Consider the following 16,290-nt stretch of genomic DNA (forward strand, 5'->3'; position numbering starts at 1 on the left):
AAAAAGATACTGGGGTGGCAGAGTAATTACGTGGGAGAGAAGACTACATTACAGTTACAACTAGCAAACGGTTATTAAGATCCAAAACTCCCTCTCTTGGACAGCGCCCCCTATCTTTCAAAGCTTCTACAGTAAAAAGCAAACAACTCCCTGGAGAGAGGAGTAAAAAAGAAGATGCAGTGTGTGCAAAGGTAATGAGATACCACAGTGTTACACGAATATCAATATTCTTTCAGATTGGAATTGGCACCTGATGAAAGTCAGACTCTTCTACAGGTTGGAAAAGGGTTGTCAGTAGCCTTGGGGCACAGGATGTGGCAGAAGAGCTGAAGAGATAGTTATCATGGGAAACGTACAAAAGGCAATTCCCTTAGGTACTCACAAACTTCTTGGCCTTTTAGTCTAACTTCCTCCCCATGGGGGAGGGTGATCACCGTCCTAAGAAGGGCATATTCATGAGAGAAGTTCGAACCCCTTGCTAAGCGATAAGCAACAGGGCAAAGGGACAGGTTCTCTGGATAAAGAAATACTGGGAAGCCAACTACCGTCATGCCCAATGACCAGAGTAACTGGGCAGGTACCCATTCCTGCAGCCGCAAGGACAAACGTCCAAGGGAGGAGGGAAGGCAGGGCCAAAGTCAGGTAACATTCCTGGGGGGAAGGATTATCAGGTGACACTGGGCTGAGGGCCCAGAGAGGAGACTGGGCGGGAGGAAAGTTAGCAGGTGAAAGAGATCAATCTTGGGCAAGGAAGTGACCTTTGGAGAAGCAAACAGGAGGATACCAAAAACAGGGGGAAGGGTAATAAGAGAAAATGGACCCCGAAAAGCACACAGGATCGAGATAAAGAAGGCGTGTTCGGGTAACGGAGAAAGAAGAAAGGAAGTGGGGCTGAGAGGGAAGAGATGGGGCCGAGACCGGCCAGGGCTACGGGGGCTAAGAGCAGAACGTGCGGGCTGGGGGATGAGGAAGCCCCGAGGTTGCCGGGGCAAGAGCCAGTTGGGACTCCGGGGCTCCGGGAGGTCCCGGAGCAGTCGGAGGTTGGGCTTTGGAGCCCAGGACCGAGCAAAATGAGGAAGGGAGGCGCGGGGTCGGCTCCCCAGAGACTGGCGTGCACCCCTGGGGCCGGCTGCGGAGGTCTCCGGGGTCCGGAGGGCGGTTACGGGGCCAGGCTGAGGGAACCGGGTGGGAGGGACACTCACAAATTTCTTGGATTTGCCGCCGTCGCCGCCCGCCGAAGGCAGCTCGTCCGGGCTCCGGCCCTTCTTCTTGTCCCGGGTCCCGCGACCGGGCCCCGGGCCCCCGCCGGGCGGCTCCATGTCCAGGTTCGCGCTGCTAGTGACCCCGCGCCTACGCCGCTCCCGCCCGGCAGCTCCAAGCCCGCCGCCGCCGCCGCCCAGCAGCTCTTCAGCCAGCCGCCGCGCCCCGCCTCATTAGCATGCCGGGCTGCGCGCGCCTCATGAATATACAACCGCGACGCCTCGCTCCCGCCCGCCTGCCCCACTTCCGCCCGGACACGCAGCCCCTACCAACGGGGTAAGGGAGGGGGGGTGGAGGAAAGCCGCGGAAGCGCACTACCTGCCTGGCGGGCCTAACCATTCGGACCCACGTTGGGGGGGTGATGGTGAGTGGGCGGTGCAACTCTCCCAGGCAGCGCCACCTGGCGGCTGGAGCGGCGCAGGCCTCCCTGCTCCCACGCAGTGCCCACGTGGCTGTAAAGCCTGGACCCTCTCACACTCCAGACCAGGATATTATTATCTGAACCAAAAATCGCATAAGAGAGACTGTTATCTTTGCAGAAAATTTAGTGCCGGGCTTTCCAGGATAATATAGTTTTTATGTGTTCAATACCCATGGAGCACATGAAAAAATAAAGTGATAGCTACCATTTATTGAAAGCTATGTACCAAGAACAGAGCTTGGTCCAGGGCCAGTGCTAGACTGAAGTCGACTAGCTCTGGAGTTAGATTACCTAGTTCTAAATCCAAGGTCTACTACTTTCCATGTTTCTAATCTGGAAAAACTAGTTATTGCTACAGTGTGCCTGAAGCTTAATAATAGCTAACCATTTACCATACACTTGTTCTATGCCAGACTCTATGCAAAAACACTCTACACCTATTTTCTCACTGAATCCTCACAATGCCATGTGATAGATTCCACTAGTCTCACCATTTTAAAGATAGGAAATTTGGACATCGACAATTGAAGTGACTTGCCCAGGGACACATAATGAAGTGACAACTTAAAACCAGGTTGGTCTGACGGCCAAGCCCTATATTTAACCAGGATTCCCTACTGACATAAACCAAACCTGAGTGAAAAAAACAGGCATTCTCCAAAAGTATGTTCTTTGCTCTACTAGCTTGATTTCCTCCCTCAGTGATTTCATCTATTCTCAAGAATAGCTACATCTGTCCCTTGTGTGAAAAGCCTGTGGTACCCAGTAAGTCCTCAAAGTCTGGACTTATCTTTCCCACGACTGGCAAAAGATTTCAACTGCATGTTCCTGGAGGGCAGTCAGTGACTCATTCATTAGGGAGCCCAGTGCTCAGTCTAGGGTCTGTTATTTTACAAAGACTCTGCCAAGCTGGCTGGCTCCTAAATCTGACCTTCATCTCTTACCTTCCACTTTCTAATTGCCTGATGGACAGTTGCACAGAGTTGTCCAGCCCACACTTCGAAATCAATTTGTCCCAAACAGTTCAAAAGCTACTTACTTTCTATGCTAGTGTTGAGAAACGACAGGATCAGAGCATGGAAGGAGTGATCCAGGTATTACTCTTCTTTCTTGTACCACTGTCTACATCTACTATAGCATTTATCTTACTCCCTACTGGGGAAGAGTCCATGTTTGTGGCTACTACAATATCTAGCATCATTCTTCACATAGACAATGAAGATAAGGAGCAACTGCTTATGTCAGTCACCATTTTATCTCAGTGTATCCTCACCAACTAGCATCACCAATCCCAACACCCAGGTTCAAAAACCTGAAGTCATCTTCTACTCCCTCTCTTAAGCTAGTAATCTGCTCAGGTTTGTCTAACTCTTAACTAATATGCTCTCTTAACTCCCTATATATGAGTAAGACAATCCATGTAGAATACATATATACAGGTCCTAATGTAAGGTGAGTGCTGAATGAATGTTAACTATGATTTTTATTATATACATCATCACCCCATTTCCTCTCTCTTCATACACAGGCAGCTAGCAAGAATTAAGAATATTCCCAGAAAGGCAAAAGGTACAAAAAATACCAACTTGGTTTATTGAATAAAAAGGGTGGTAAAATGGACATAAAGCCAGAAGTTAGAACAGGACATTTTCACACCCTCCCCGATCTCAAAACTGCACTTCCCATCATCTGGGTTAAGGTGTTAGGGAGCCAGAGCCCCCTAAAATCCCTTACTCTTCACCTGCACTGGAAACAAGGCCTGCATTAGGAGAACCCAGGAGGAAGTCAAAGGCAACCTTACTCCTGTCTACCCCCTCACCCCTAAAGCCTCTGGGTTACAGGGAAGTAGGGAAGGAATAAGTGAGCCAGAAGGGCTGGGACTGGCCTCTAGGGCTCACCGCCCAAGATGTCCTAGAGATGGCTATCCTTTTCCCCATCCAATCCCTAATAGGTACCATTCTCAGACCTTGGGAGGGAGAAGAGAGGGGATAGTTGGTTCCAGAACAAGATGTGGTCTCCAAACCCTCCCCCAGCGTTGGTAAAAGCCCTGAGAGTAACCTGACCAGGGGTGGAAGAGCCACACCTTTTCCCTCCCACCCAACCAAGAGGTAAAAAGGAATATCTGGGGACACAGCAAGCCCAGCCACTCTTAAATCTCCACGTCGCTTTCCTTGTCATTGTCATGGTCTCCATCATAGAATTCATTGGGTGCCTCTGGCCTACAAAGTAAGGAAAGAGAGAAAGAGAGGTCAGGTTCCCACTCTCCAAGTTCCAATCTTCTCCCACATAGGTACCCTCTCTGGAGCCATTTCTCAGGCCCCCATTGTCAGGGAACCACTCCTCTCCTTCTGCTGGTAGAGACTGACTGCTATGCATTCATGCATTCATATAGTCAATAAACATTTACTGACAGACTGCTCTGTGCCAGACACTGTCATAAGCCTTAGCAGTAGAGAATCAATCAGACAAAATTTCTGCCTATCCTCAAAAAACTCACCGAATAAATGAGACTGACAATAACTAACAAAGTAAAAACATAAATATCGTAATTTCAGATGGTGGAAAGCACTATGAATAAAATGAAATAAAGGGATGTGACTGAGCGTGATGGGAGGAAACAGGTAAAATTTCAGATAGGATTATCAGGAGAGGCTGTTCTAACAAGGTAAGACCTGAAGTCTGAGAAGAAGCTGAACAGGCAAAGACATCAGGAAGACCATTCCAAGCTGCAAGAAAACCAAGTACAGAAGTTATAAGGTGGACGGAGACTGATGTATTCCAGTGAGAAAAGGAGGTCAAGATGGCTAGGGGAAGTGTGCACAGACGATGGTCATTAGAGATGAGACCAGGGACATAGGTAAGGGCCTTTAAAGCATGCAGGGCCTCTTAAAGCCACCGTCAGAAATTTGGATTTTCTTCTAAGTGCAATGGAAAGGAGCATTTTTAGCAGAGGAGTGATATACTATAAACCTGTAGTGAGCAAAGGGATGTGAAAGCAACACAAGATCCCATAAGTACTCAATACTGCTCTCTTTCTTTTTGGAAAACTATTCTCTGGGAGAATATGTATAACTGAATTATCCTGCCCACGGCTGATAACTGAGAAAGAAGGAAGAAAGTCATCAAAGAGAAGCTGGGGAACAAAGTCAGGAAAGGCCCCTCTGCCTGAAAGCAATGTCTCAGTTACCTCTAAGTGCACAAGGGTTAAAGGTGAGGAGTCAGAGACTCGAGTTTGAATCTCAGCCCTGATATTTAGCTAGCTGTGGGACTTTCAGAAAGTTATTTAGCCTCTCTGAGCCTTAGATTCCTCTTCTGGTAATTTAAGAATAGCCCCTCTTAGGGTTGTCTGATGGCAAGAGACTGATGACAGGATGACATTGTATCATGTATGTTTTAATATAAAGCACTCAGTAACAGTCTGCTGCTTAGCAAACCCACAAAAAGTGGTAAAACTTATTACTACTCTGCAAATGATATGCAAGCTGGAGCTATAGGCATCAAAGAAAAGGAGTTCAGTGGGTGGTCTGATGGTAGGGCTTAGGACAGGAAGAGGCCTGAGGCTTCTGCTGGCTCTTGAGAGCAGGCTGTATAATGCAGAAACTAGGCCCAGATACCAGCCTGGAACTACAGATAAAAATAAAACAAACTTTGCCAAAAGGAAGAACTTAAAAACAGATTTTTAAGAAAATCAATTTCCAAAAGTCAAGCCCCAGAGACCTGGAGAAGTTAAGAAGGAGATGAGGGGTCAAGAAGGATCCCGGAGGCCAGATGTTCAGATACTTCCTCAACCAAGAGAGAAAATAAGGGGTTACTCATGGAGGAGAAGGGTTGGAGTGGTCCCAAGGGTCTAAGCAGTAGAGCCCAGGTCCAGAGGAGAGATCTGAAAGCCTGAACTCTAAGAAAGAGAGAAGATTCTGGAAGGGACTGAGAAGCCCATCAGACTCTGCAGCAGAGCCAGATCAAACATCTAACAGTGCATGGGAGCAGGACCAGGTGTCCTACAAGCGTCCAGCTGTGGTTATCCCCCAGTCACGTAAGGAAATCTGTTCTCTATTAAGTGCATCTGTTTCTGCACTTCTGGGTTCTGCTGTTTTTTCCCTTCATTTTTCAGAAAAGCCTGGTTTGAGGTGTTTTAAAAAGTCTATTCTAGTCTTTTTTTTCCCCTATTCAGTGCATCTGTAAATATTTTAATATGTATCTCAGAAAGGTGAAGACATAAAAACACACACACATACATAATACAACTGAGAAAATTAACAGAGGAAAGAAATCTAAGGGCCTTTCAAGAGCAGTACATGGGCAGTGACCTGTCCAGCTTAGAATCTGGAAGGAGTGAGTAAAATGCTGCCAAGAATATAAACTGTTACAGACTTTATGGAAGGCAATTTGGCAACAAATAAAAAAATTTTAGTGCACACAGCCTTTGACCTAGCAACAACAATTCCAGGAATCTCACCCACTCAAACAAGCATGCAAAGATGTATATGGACAGGGATTCACTTCCATACTCTTTGTAATATGGATAAAATGGAAAATAATGTAAATGCCTGTCAATGGCACTTGGTTAAATTATGCTACATCCACACAATGGAATATTATACAGCTAATAAAATAATGAAGCAGATTTTTATATATATTGGCATGAAAAGATACACTGTTATGTTAAAAAAAAAAGTTGGAAATTGTAGAACATGTATAGAGTAATCCAATTTGTATTAAAAAAAAAAAGACTGCACAACTCTGAAAATGAGTGTATGTGTGCCCTTGTGTTTATATGTGAATGTTAAATAGTACAGTTGTAATCTACAGAAAAAATCTGAAAAGATAGAAGTCAAACTATTAACATTGGATACTTTGTGAAACGGGTCTGGGATCGTGTAAAAGCAAACTGAACATATTTTGGTGCCGTTTAAAATTTTTACAACAAACATATGTTACTTACGTCATTTGAAGCAGGGCAGAAAAGTGTGGGATTGCCACATACCAAAGAGGTAAGCCAAGGACAATTAGGCTAATGCCCTCTAATGTACTTTTTCCCTCTTAACCTCCCCAAAAAGCTTGTGGGAATCCCTTGCTCTCAAGTCCCTGCCCCAGACCTGCTGTAGTTCTCCTCGGGACCCCTCTCCTCTGCGTCAGCCTCATCAGTCCTGTCATAGGTTAGGAGGTCTGCCGGCACATCGTGAATCTGGACACTAGGTGCATGGTTCAGCATCTTCAGGTTTTCAAAGATTGTCTGGCGGATCTGGTCCAGATACTGGTTGGGGATGAGGAATAGACAGTGAGCAGCTCCCAGTGATTCCCAGGGCATCTATGCTTCTAACTGCCTTTTGCCCCGACTGTCCTAGTTTCAATCCCACCTCGCATCTTAGTTTGAGTCTCCCAGCTGTTAACTGTCCCTCCTCCCAACCCTGACTGCTTCTGCCTTAACCTGGGCTGCCTCCTAGCTGAGAACAGTGACAGTGATGGCTGAGAACTTCTTTTCTTCCCTGGTTTCTCTGACTTCCCACATCCTGGACCTCTCCTGGGCTCCCCCGCCCTGGTGCTCAGCTTCTCCGAGCTGCTGACCTGGCGTGAGTTCTGATTCTCGATGCGGGTGCTGACGTCTGGATGGAGCGTGAAGTCCGGGGCAAAGTACTCAAAGTATTCTTGGGGGAAAAGGAGATTAGGAGGAGACGTTATGGCTCAGATAGAGGCAGGCAGGTCCCAAGACTTGCCACTCCCTTTCCTTTCCATCCGAAACCCCTACGTAATAGCTGCCCAACCTTTTCCCTGACCTGGGTCCAGGGGTTTAGTCTGCAGAGCTCTGAGAAAGTCAAACTTTCCACCTGCTTTCAAACCAGGCCATTTTGGGGTCTTCTGAAAATGGCCTTCCTGTTCTGGGGACATCATGGGGTGGTCCTTACCACTGTAGGGAAGCTCCTCACTAATGGCCTCTTCTACTAGCAGCGATGTCTCATACGTCCTGAAACAAACCAGCAGAGGGGGGCGGGCTGAACAAGTGGGCTGAAGGGCCCACCTGGCCATCTCTCAGGGAGCCCCTAGCTCGCACTGGACAAGGGGGAGGAGGAAAAATGGGGGCGTGCTCACCAACAGCGGGCAACATTCCGGACAGTATAGCCACCACCACCTAGCACCAGCAGAGGGATATTGAAGCTCTTGACATATTCAACGCACTCCCTGTTAAAAGGAACCAGAGGAACAGGTGGCAGAAGTTACCAAAAGCCAAAGTATACGCTTCTAGATATTGCCTGGAAAGGTGCACAAGGAAACTAGAAATGTTCTCTATCTTGATCTAGGCAGTGAAAATCACTAAGTTATATCCCTGAGATTTGCGCACTTTATTATCCACATGTTGCGTCTCAATAAAAACTTTAAAATAGGGTGCACTCCTACCTCTGTCCTGCTCAGCACCCACCCTGGCACCCGACCTGTTAGTCAACTCTTCTCACCAAGGCACCAGCAAGTGCTGTCAGTTTAGCCACCAAAATATAACTCAAATCATCTGCTTCTCTCCATCAACCACCTCCTCCAACTTGGCATCCTGCCTACACAATACCAATAGCTTCCTAACTGGTCTTCCCACTTCCACTCCTGTGTACCGCCCCCCCGCCACCCCAAACCTTTCTCCATTCAGCACTCAGAGCAGTCACTTTAAAATATAAGCCGGATCATATCACTTCCCTGTTTAAAACCTGTCTAAAGTTTCCCATCACATCTGAAATATAATCCAGACTCCTTACCAGGGTCTAAAGGCTCTGCACAACCCCACCACTGCCGACTTCTCAGACCTCACCTCAAACCACCTGCAGCCTGCTCTCCCTGTCCCTACCTTGTTGGTTTTACTTCATCTCCTCCACTATACCAGCTCTGCCCTGTCTCAGAGCCTCTGCATGGGTCCTTCTCACTGCTTGGGATAGACCTCCCTCTGCTCCTTTTATGGTTCGCTCCTTTTAGCCTCCAGGTCTCAGCTCAGAATTTTGGGAAATTCTTTCCAAATCGTGCTATCTAAAGTAGGTTCTCCATTGTTATCCTGTGTCTTAGCTTTCTATGTTTTTACTTCACAGAATTTATAACTATCTACCTGTCTTGTTTGCTTACTTATTTTTTGTCTGTTTCCTAGGCTAAACTGTAAACTCCATGGGAGTTTCCCCACTGCATCCCCATCTCCTAGTACAATGCCTGGAACATAATAGGTGCTTAACAAAAACCTACTGTGAATGAATGACCAACTGGCGAACACTGTTTAAGGTGACATTTCTGGATCAAAGTACAACATATAGCTACTTTTGAGTCCCAAAAGGAGGTGAGGTCCATTCCCCAACTACTCCCATTCCATGTATTGAGGCCCAAGGCCACGTGAAAACCTGGGGGAGTGGAAGGAGGGCAGGTCTCACCCATGTCCTCGAATGCTGAGGTTGAAGCAGCCCAATCGATCACAGCCCAGAGAGTCAGCTCCACACTGCAAAAATCAAAACCCAAGGTGGCTACAGTGAGATAACTACTCAGAATGTCACAGATGTCCTTCACTTCCCTTCCCCCACCAGCCTAGGGACTCTCCTCTTTCCTGCTCTCTTCCCTCAAGCCCAGTGCCTGAGGAGGCACTGACAGTATTACCTGGAGCACAATGCACGTGGGTTGGTAGAAGTCCACCACCTGGTTGATAACTGGCTGGAAAAGGTGCTTGTAACCTGGGAGAGGGCCAAAGATGGGCACCTGGCACCCCAAGGGGATGGGGAGACAGGGAACAAAAGGAAAAAGGGGGTTCAGAGAGCGTGGAGCCCAGGAACGCGTGGCAGAAGTTACCAAAAGCCAAAGTATACGCTTCTAGATGTTGCCCCAGGAATGGGGCAACCCAAAGGGGCAACCATTGGTTCTGAACTTCTAGGTGGGGTCTGATGAACTTCTGGAGTGACTGATGGAAGCTAATGACCCTTTTCCCAGAAAAATGCACATACAATATGTTGCATACAATTTCCGGGGAATTCACGGTCCCTCTGAAGGCCATTCATCCTTAAGGACACCTGGCCCAACAGTAGACAACATCAGGCAGAAGAGGTTAACTCAAGGAGAGAGAGAAGGAGCCTAGTGAGCGGGGAGAAGACTTCAGTACATACTCTGGTCATCAATGCCATCCCGCAGGGGCACATTGAGGCAGTAGTAGCGGCCACTCTCTGCTCCAACTTCATACATGTCACCTGTAGGGAAGTGGGGGGTGGGAGTGGCAGCGGTACCTGGGAGGTATCTACAACCCAGCCGCTTCAACCCCAACTGTACTCCGAGGGCCTCTCACTCCATCTATGTGCACCCACCACTCACTCCCTCGAACCACTAAGTCCCCTGCAGCTTGCATTCATTCAACAGATACTTTTGGAGGGCCTACCATGAGCCAAGCTGGGAGCGAGGCACTGGGGATACAGCAGTAAAGAGAACTAACGAAATGATTGAAATCCCACCAAGCTTATGTTCTTGGGAGGTAGGCATGATAAGGTGGGAGGCAGTAAACAAAACAAAACACCACAATAAATTCAAACAGCAGTGAGTGCTCTGAAAAAACTAAGCAGAGTGATGTGACAGAGTAACGGGGTGATCAGGAAAGGCTTCTCCAAGGAGGGGGCCATCTGAGCTGAGACCTGAGGCTGAGGAGGAGAAAGTCATGGTAAGAGTATGAAGAGTATGAAGGGGACAGACGTTCCTATTCCCATACCTGTGCCAGGGAAGAAGTAGTTTCCATATTTGTGGAAGGACACTGTCATGACCCGGTCCGTGAGGTAGAAGGCCTCCTGAACCCCATCACCGTGGTGGATGTCAATATCAATGTAGAGCACCCGAGGGTGGTACCTGGGGTGAGGGCAAAGCCAGGGTCTGAGGCAGAGGTGAACCCCAGGAGGAAAACCCCCCAACCCGCTCCTCCCAAACACAAGGTCTGGAATTATGAAGAGTCTACATTGGCCCAAGTCACCTGAAACCTAATACCACCAGTTCCCTAAGGGCAACCCTGGGGCTCCAGCCTGGAGGCAGGGACAGGAGAGGGATGTGCAGAGAAGGCTGAAATGTGAGCAGGCAGCGGGGAATCTGCAGCAGAGCACAGGAAGAGGCAGCCTGAGAAAAGCATCAAGAACTTGGGAAAAGCTAGTGTGGGGTGGAGGTCAGGGTCAGGGCCAGGGCAGTCTCAGACCTCCTCAGCCAAGAGCCTCTTAAGTCCCCCCATCTCCTCCCAGGCTACTTACTTGAGCAGCTCCAGGATGCCAATCACAATGTCATTGACATAGCAGAAGCCAGAAGCCTATAGTAAGAGAGTGGTCTTACAGAGAGGAACGACTCCTCCACCCAGCTGCCCACTAGTGTCATCCTGACCTCCTACCCTACAGTAGCTGTTGTCTCCCCCATCTCCTCCTCACTCACCTCAAACTTCTTGGCATGGTGCAGACCACCAGCCCAGTTAATGGCAATATCACAGATCTGAAAGACAAACACCCAACTCACAGTCCTTCTCCTGCCCACCGCCAAAGCTGGGAGCTCAGGATCAGGGTTAAGCCCTTGGATTCAGGGACCCACAGGAAGGGGGAAATAGGACTCGGGGCTATGGTCACCTTGTTGTTCAGCTGGGTTGCTCCTTGCAGAGATGCACCTGTGTAACGGGAGCAGAACTCAAAGAGCCCGGGAAACACTGGGCTGCAGGAAGAAGAGCAAGTTGGAGCCCTTTTACCTTTGTCCACTCCCTTCCTACACCTCTCTCCCTACCCCAAAGCCCTCTGATCTCCATGCTTCAATAACCCCCCTGCCCCTCCTACATACCTGGGTTATCTGCAAATTTATTTGACAAATATTTTAGACCAAACCATGTACCGAGCCTTGTGCGAGGCACTGGATGGGAAGTAGGGAAGCCCAGTGGTAGTATTCCCTAGCTGCACAAAGAGCATTTACGGCCCCAGCTGTGGCCTGAGGGCTGACTCTGCATTCCCAGATCTATAAAGTGAACTCAGAAATAGCAGCAGCAATAACACAAAAAACAAGAAACCTCCCAAGACAGCATGTAACTGAAAAACCCAATGGGCAGGGCAGCGTGTGCAGGACAGACCACTGCGACTGGTGTGCTCAAGAAAGGCTCCATGGCGTGAAGCTTCATGGTGGTGTGAAGGCTGAGAAGGCCTTGGTGAGGCTGAATGGGGAACAAAGGGTATTCCAGGAAGACACCCTGTGCAGCAGGGGTGTGGGGATAAGGTTGGGAAGGTGCTCAGGGCCAGCCTGAGGAGTTGGCCTCTATCCTCCAGCCCAGGCTGCTTCTATTGGTAGGATCTTTCAGGGAAACGGATTAATGTAGTGTTTAAAAACCTAGGCTCTGGATCTGAATCCTGCCACCTCCACTGACCAGTTATGTGACTCAGGTTAAGTTACCAAAATCTCCTCAAATTTCAGTTTATGTACTTATGCCTACCATCAGGAAAAGGACTAGTACATCTCACGGGTGGTGTGAGAATTAGGTGGATATACCAGTAATCCTTGGCACAGCAGAATAAGTACTCAATAAACTGTAGCTGTTGTAGGAAACTATAGGATCAACAACCACGTTTCTTCAAAAAATAAATTCAAAGGAGAGAAGGAAACATTATAGGTTAAAAGTCTTAAGAGACGTAGCAACCAAATATAATATGTGGACCTTGTTTAAATCTTAATTAAAGTAATTTAACTGCAAAAAGGAAAAAATTTGAGACGACTGGAGAAATTTAAGTACTGATTGCATATTTGATGATATGAAGGAATTACTGTTAATTTTTCAGGTGTGATGATATTGTTCACTTTTTTTTAAAGAGTATCATTTGGAGATATATAGTAAAGTATTTATGGATAAAAGGGTGTGACATCTGGAATTTGCTTTAGAATAATCTAACATGGGAGGATATAGACGAAGTAAGATTAGCCATTTGCTCTAAGTGTTGTAGCTCAGTGATAGATACGTGCGGGTTCACCGTACTTTCAGAAATGTTTGAAATTTTCCCTAACAAAAAGTTTAGAAATGAATTGTGTAGATGGCAGCTGTTGTGGTCACTATATTTTTGTGGATGTAGACTAGAATGGAAGCAAGGATCATGGCTTATCTTTGTTGTCCACCTTCTTCTCACAGGGCCTAACTCTGAGTCTACTTCTTATGATATGAGTTCAACGTAAATGTGGTAGTGTCTAATCACTCTCTTGCTTTTTAAAACCCTTTGATGACTTCCCCCTACTCAAGAGGTTAAAAACCCCAATTCATAATAGGGCTGTTTACTTTTCAAAGGCCCTACCTATCTCTTTAGCCTCGATTCAGATCACTCTCAGATTCTGTGGGTGGCCTTTTTTCTGTTCCTCAAATAAGTCTCACTCTGTCCTACCACAGACCCTTAGCACATGTTGTCCCTACTGCCCAAGACATTCTTCCCCTCACCCTCCATCCTCCCAACTACCTTTCCTCTAACCACCTCCTACTTTCTTTAGATCTCAGCTCAATCTTTATTATTTCCTCTAGGAAGCCTCCACTGACCAGCCCCTGCCCAGGCTACAGAATTCTCCCATGTATACACTCTCATAGTCTGTCATATACGTCTCCTTCACAGGCCTTAGCACAAGTGCAATATTAAAATTGTTTTGTTGTTGTTGATCATTGCGTCCCTAGCATTTAGCGCAGGGCCTGGCCTAGAGCCAATGACCAATAAATATTTGTTGAATAAACGAGTAAATGATGATTCATTGACAAGTATCTCCCCTCCATCATATCTTCCCACTGCTGCCACAAGACCTCACTCAAGTGCTCTCATTGAAATGCCTGGCAACAAGGTGTCTGGCATCAAAGGTCCCAGTCCTCCCCTCACCAGTCATCGCCCACGTTGAAGGCATTAAGGCTCTTGGTGAAGCCTTGCATATTGGTGGGGCTGACTCTCTGCAGGAAGTCGATGTAGTCCTCAGAGTGGAAGCGGCACATGTCATGCTGGGAGGCCTGGTATGGCTTGAAGACCTCGGATGGAAACACAAGGTGAACCCAGGCAGGGTCAGTCCCACTCACTGGGCTGAGACTGCCCACACTGAGCCCAGACTTGGGGACTGTCCAAAACTACACACAGCAGTCCCCTCGCCCCCCAATCCTTGTTATTCTATGAGACATATGTCAGTGAAGAGAGACTCTGATTAGCTTGGTGGTTTATTATGATCAAGCCCCCTAAAGACCACTGGGCTTGCCTTTTCCATCCCACCTTTCCTACCTTCTCAAACCTTAACCCCCTTCCACCTGCCCTGTTCCTTGGATCTCCTATTCCTGATTCTCTTCATACGCATCTCCCCTGGGCTCTGATTCTGTCCACTCTCTCCTCTGAGTTCTTCTTAATTTTGGAATCAAATAATATGGGACACACGACAACCTTCTAATTAAAACCCAAGATGCCCAGGTGCTAATAAGCCAGAGATTTATTATCTTTTGAGTGGTTCACACATTTCTTTAGAAATTGGACAAGAGCAAAAAGTTTTTCTCTCCCCAGAAAATGCTCAAAGGCACATACTGGCAAACAATTTCAAGAGAGTCAGGGATTCATGCACTAACATCACCTCAGTCTTTTCTACGACCAATTAACTTGTCTGTGCCTCAGCACAAGCAGTGGACACTCATTCATACTGTTGACTAATTCCCCTTGCAATGCATCAGGGCCGAGCAATATGTTATAATCACATATCACTGCTATAAATTCCAGGCCAGGAACAGACAGCATGTGTATATCCAGGAGATGGAGGGATAGGTAGTAATTAAGTATAACTATGTGTGTGTGTGAGGGGGCGGGTGGTATTCTAGGTTGAAAAGGGAATACCCAGGACATCTCCTTCTGTCCTACACACACATACACATTTACACAGAGGGCTGCAAAGTCCTCCCTGGAGCTCTAGCTTGGAGGTGGAGAGAGGTGGCAGAGAAGGTATGGGAATGAGGGTAAACCTCACATCCAGATACAGTGATCCAGCCACCTTCTCTTCTTTGAGGCCACAGAACTGCCCTAAGATGCTGAGGAGGGAAAAATTTTGTGTCTTCAAACCAGCCCCACTCCACCCTAACCCTAGGCCAAGAGTTGGTCCACTTGAGGTCAAAAGGTGGCCGACCTAAGGTGAAAAAGTATCTCTCATTAAGTCAGTGGATGCACCCACCAACACTCTGCATATGGGGGTGCTCCTGGTTCCTTCTACCCCCACACACACACTCTAGGGGTGGGTCGCTCTTGGTGCATTCAGTGCAGCCTACCCATCCCTAGGGCCGCAGCTCCTCCCCAACCTCAATCCCCAGCAGAAGCCGCGAGACTCACGATCATCTTCTTATAGAGACCGTAGTGCAGGACCAGACTATGGGTCAATGCCAAGCGATGGGGCTTCATAGGGTGACCAGCCCCTGGGGGTGAGAGAAGAGAGTTCATCAGTACGCATTCCTGGAGTTGTAGCCCCGACCTCGAAACCTCCGCGTCCCGAAATCCCTCGCCTACAACCTTGTTCCCTCACCGTAGTGGAAGTTGCCCACGTCGGGGTCGTAGAAATAGGCCACAGTCTTGGCCATGGTGCCGGCGGGACCAGGCCCAGCGCCTCCGCCGCCAGCCTGGCCGCCTGCCCCACCCCCGGTCCTGCGTGCTGCGTAAGCACGCAGCCTGCCTCTGCGGAACTGGGAGACCCAAGCCGGCCTCCCTTAGACCACGCCCAGGCCACGCCCCCTGCGGAGTTCCGCCCTCGCCTTGCTACGCCCTTCTAGGTTCTGGGGCGTGAGCGTCTGGCGTTGGCCGGAGGACTGTAGCGTCGGTAATAGTATGATAGGGCCATTTCCTTCCGGGCGGGGGTCAAATCCTCGGGAAGCCGAGCCATCCCGTACAGCTACCTCTCCAAAACGGGGCGTAGGCCATGTCACCTCTCTAGGAGGCTCCGGAGAACCGGCCACGCTGTTCCTTTCGGGTGCAGAAAGCCGGCTCCCTCCGGCCCGCTGGGAAGATTCCCTGCTACACATCCGGCCGGGGCATCTGAGGGCAGAAGCCAAGCCAGCCGTGCCCGATAGACCAGTAGAGAGCACTCTCGCCTGACTGCCTGTCCTCCTCACCGGACCCAGACTCGGCACCGCACACTCCCCCGACGCGGGGTCGGGGAAGCGGGGGAGCGGCGCAGTCACGCGCGCATCACACTTGCGCTCACAAGCGCGCAAGGCTCTCGCTCTCCGCCCGGCACACCTGCGCTCCGCCCCCTGGTCCCGGGCCGGCGACGGTCGAAGGCTTTTGGGAACCCAGGGCGGCGGCGGCGGCGTCCCCCTTCTCCTTCCCTTCCCAGGGCTGGAATTGTCCGGAGCCTCTCCCCGGTCCCAACCAGCCCGCATCCCTCTCCATCCTTCCCTCCCCCCGCCTGCCGCGGCAAGGGTATCTGCGGCCGCAGCCCGGAGCCCTTGAGGCGGCGAAGGGGGGAGGGGAAGAAAGCAAGGGATGAGCGCCGGGAGGGCGTCGGGGGCCCTGAGCCGGACTAGGACGCCCCTGGAACCGGAACCCGAGCCGGAGCCGGAGCCAGAGCTAAACCACCGGTACCGGTGGGCCAGGTGGTCAGGATGGGAGGAACAGAAAGGCGGGAGGGGG

General features: G+C 49.1%; 2 protein-coding genes across 3 annotated transcripts in view; both read right to left on the reverse strand.

The window, feature by feature from the left end:
- The window catches only part of LOC309819884 (protein diaphanous homolog 1-like), a gene marked incomplete at both ends in the record, with an annotated part of 51,893 nt that extends 50,294 nt beyond the window's left edge, over window positions 1-1,599 (reverse strand). Inside the window, 2 exons of the mRNA XM_082650335.1 lie at window positions 1,203-1,429; window positions 1,530-1,599. Coding sequence (XP_082506461.1) covers window positions 1,203-1,429; window positions 1,530-1,599 — 297 coding nt within the window. The remainder of the gene's footprint in view (window positions 1-1,202; window positions 1,430-1,529) is intronic.
- A 1,671-nt stretch (window positions 1,600-3,270) lies between these two features.
- On the reverse strand, window positions 3,271-15,305 carry HDAC3 (histone deacetylase 3). Of its 2 annotated transcripts, none has more exons than XM_082651655.1 (15): window positions 15,188-15,305; window positions 14,998-15,080; window positions 13,528-13,670; window positions 11,272-11,353; window positions 11,084-11,140; window positions 10,909-10,964; window positions 10,386-10,519; window positions 9,796-9,876; window positions 9,296-9,369; window positions 9,076-9,140; window positions 7,769-7,858; window positions 7,585-7,643; window positions 7,247-7,326; window positions 6,778-6,935; window positions 3,271-3,900 (listed from the first exon to the last, which is right to left on the reverse strand). In XM_082651655.1, exons 1-15 carry the CDS (start codon window positions 15,240-15,242, stop codon window positions 3,831-3,833), a joined length of 1,287 nt encoding a protein of 428 aa, XP_082507781.1. In that variant the 5' UTR covers window positions 15,243-15,305; the 3' UTR covers window positions 3,271-3,830. The 2 variants fall into 2 exon arrangements, with proteins under 2 accessions (XP_082507781.1, XP_082507782.1); XM_082651656.1 differs by having other exon boundaries at window positions 15,175-15,261.
- Window positions 15,306-16,290: the final 985 nt, after the last annotated feature.

This window comes from Grampus griseus (genome assembly GCF_964374135.1).
Source record: "Grampus griseus genome assembly, chromosome: 3".
Classification (NCBI taxonomy): Eukaryota; Metazoa; Chordata; class Mammalia; order Artiodactyla; family Delphinidae; genus Grampus; species Grampus griseus.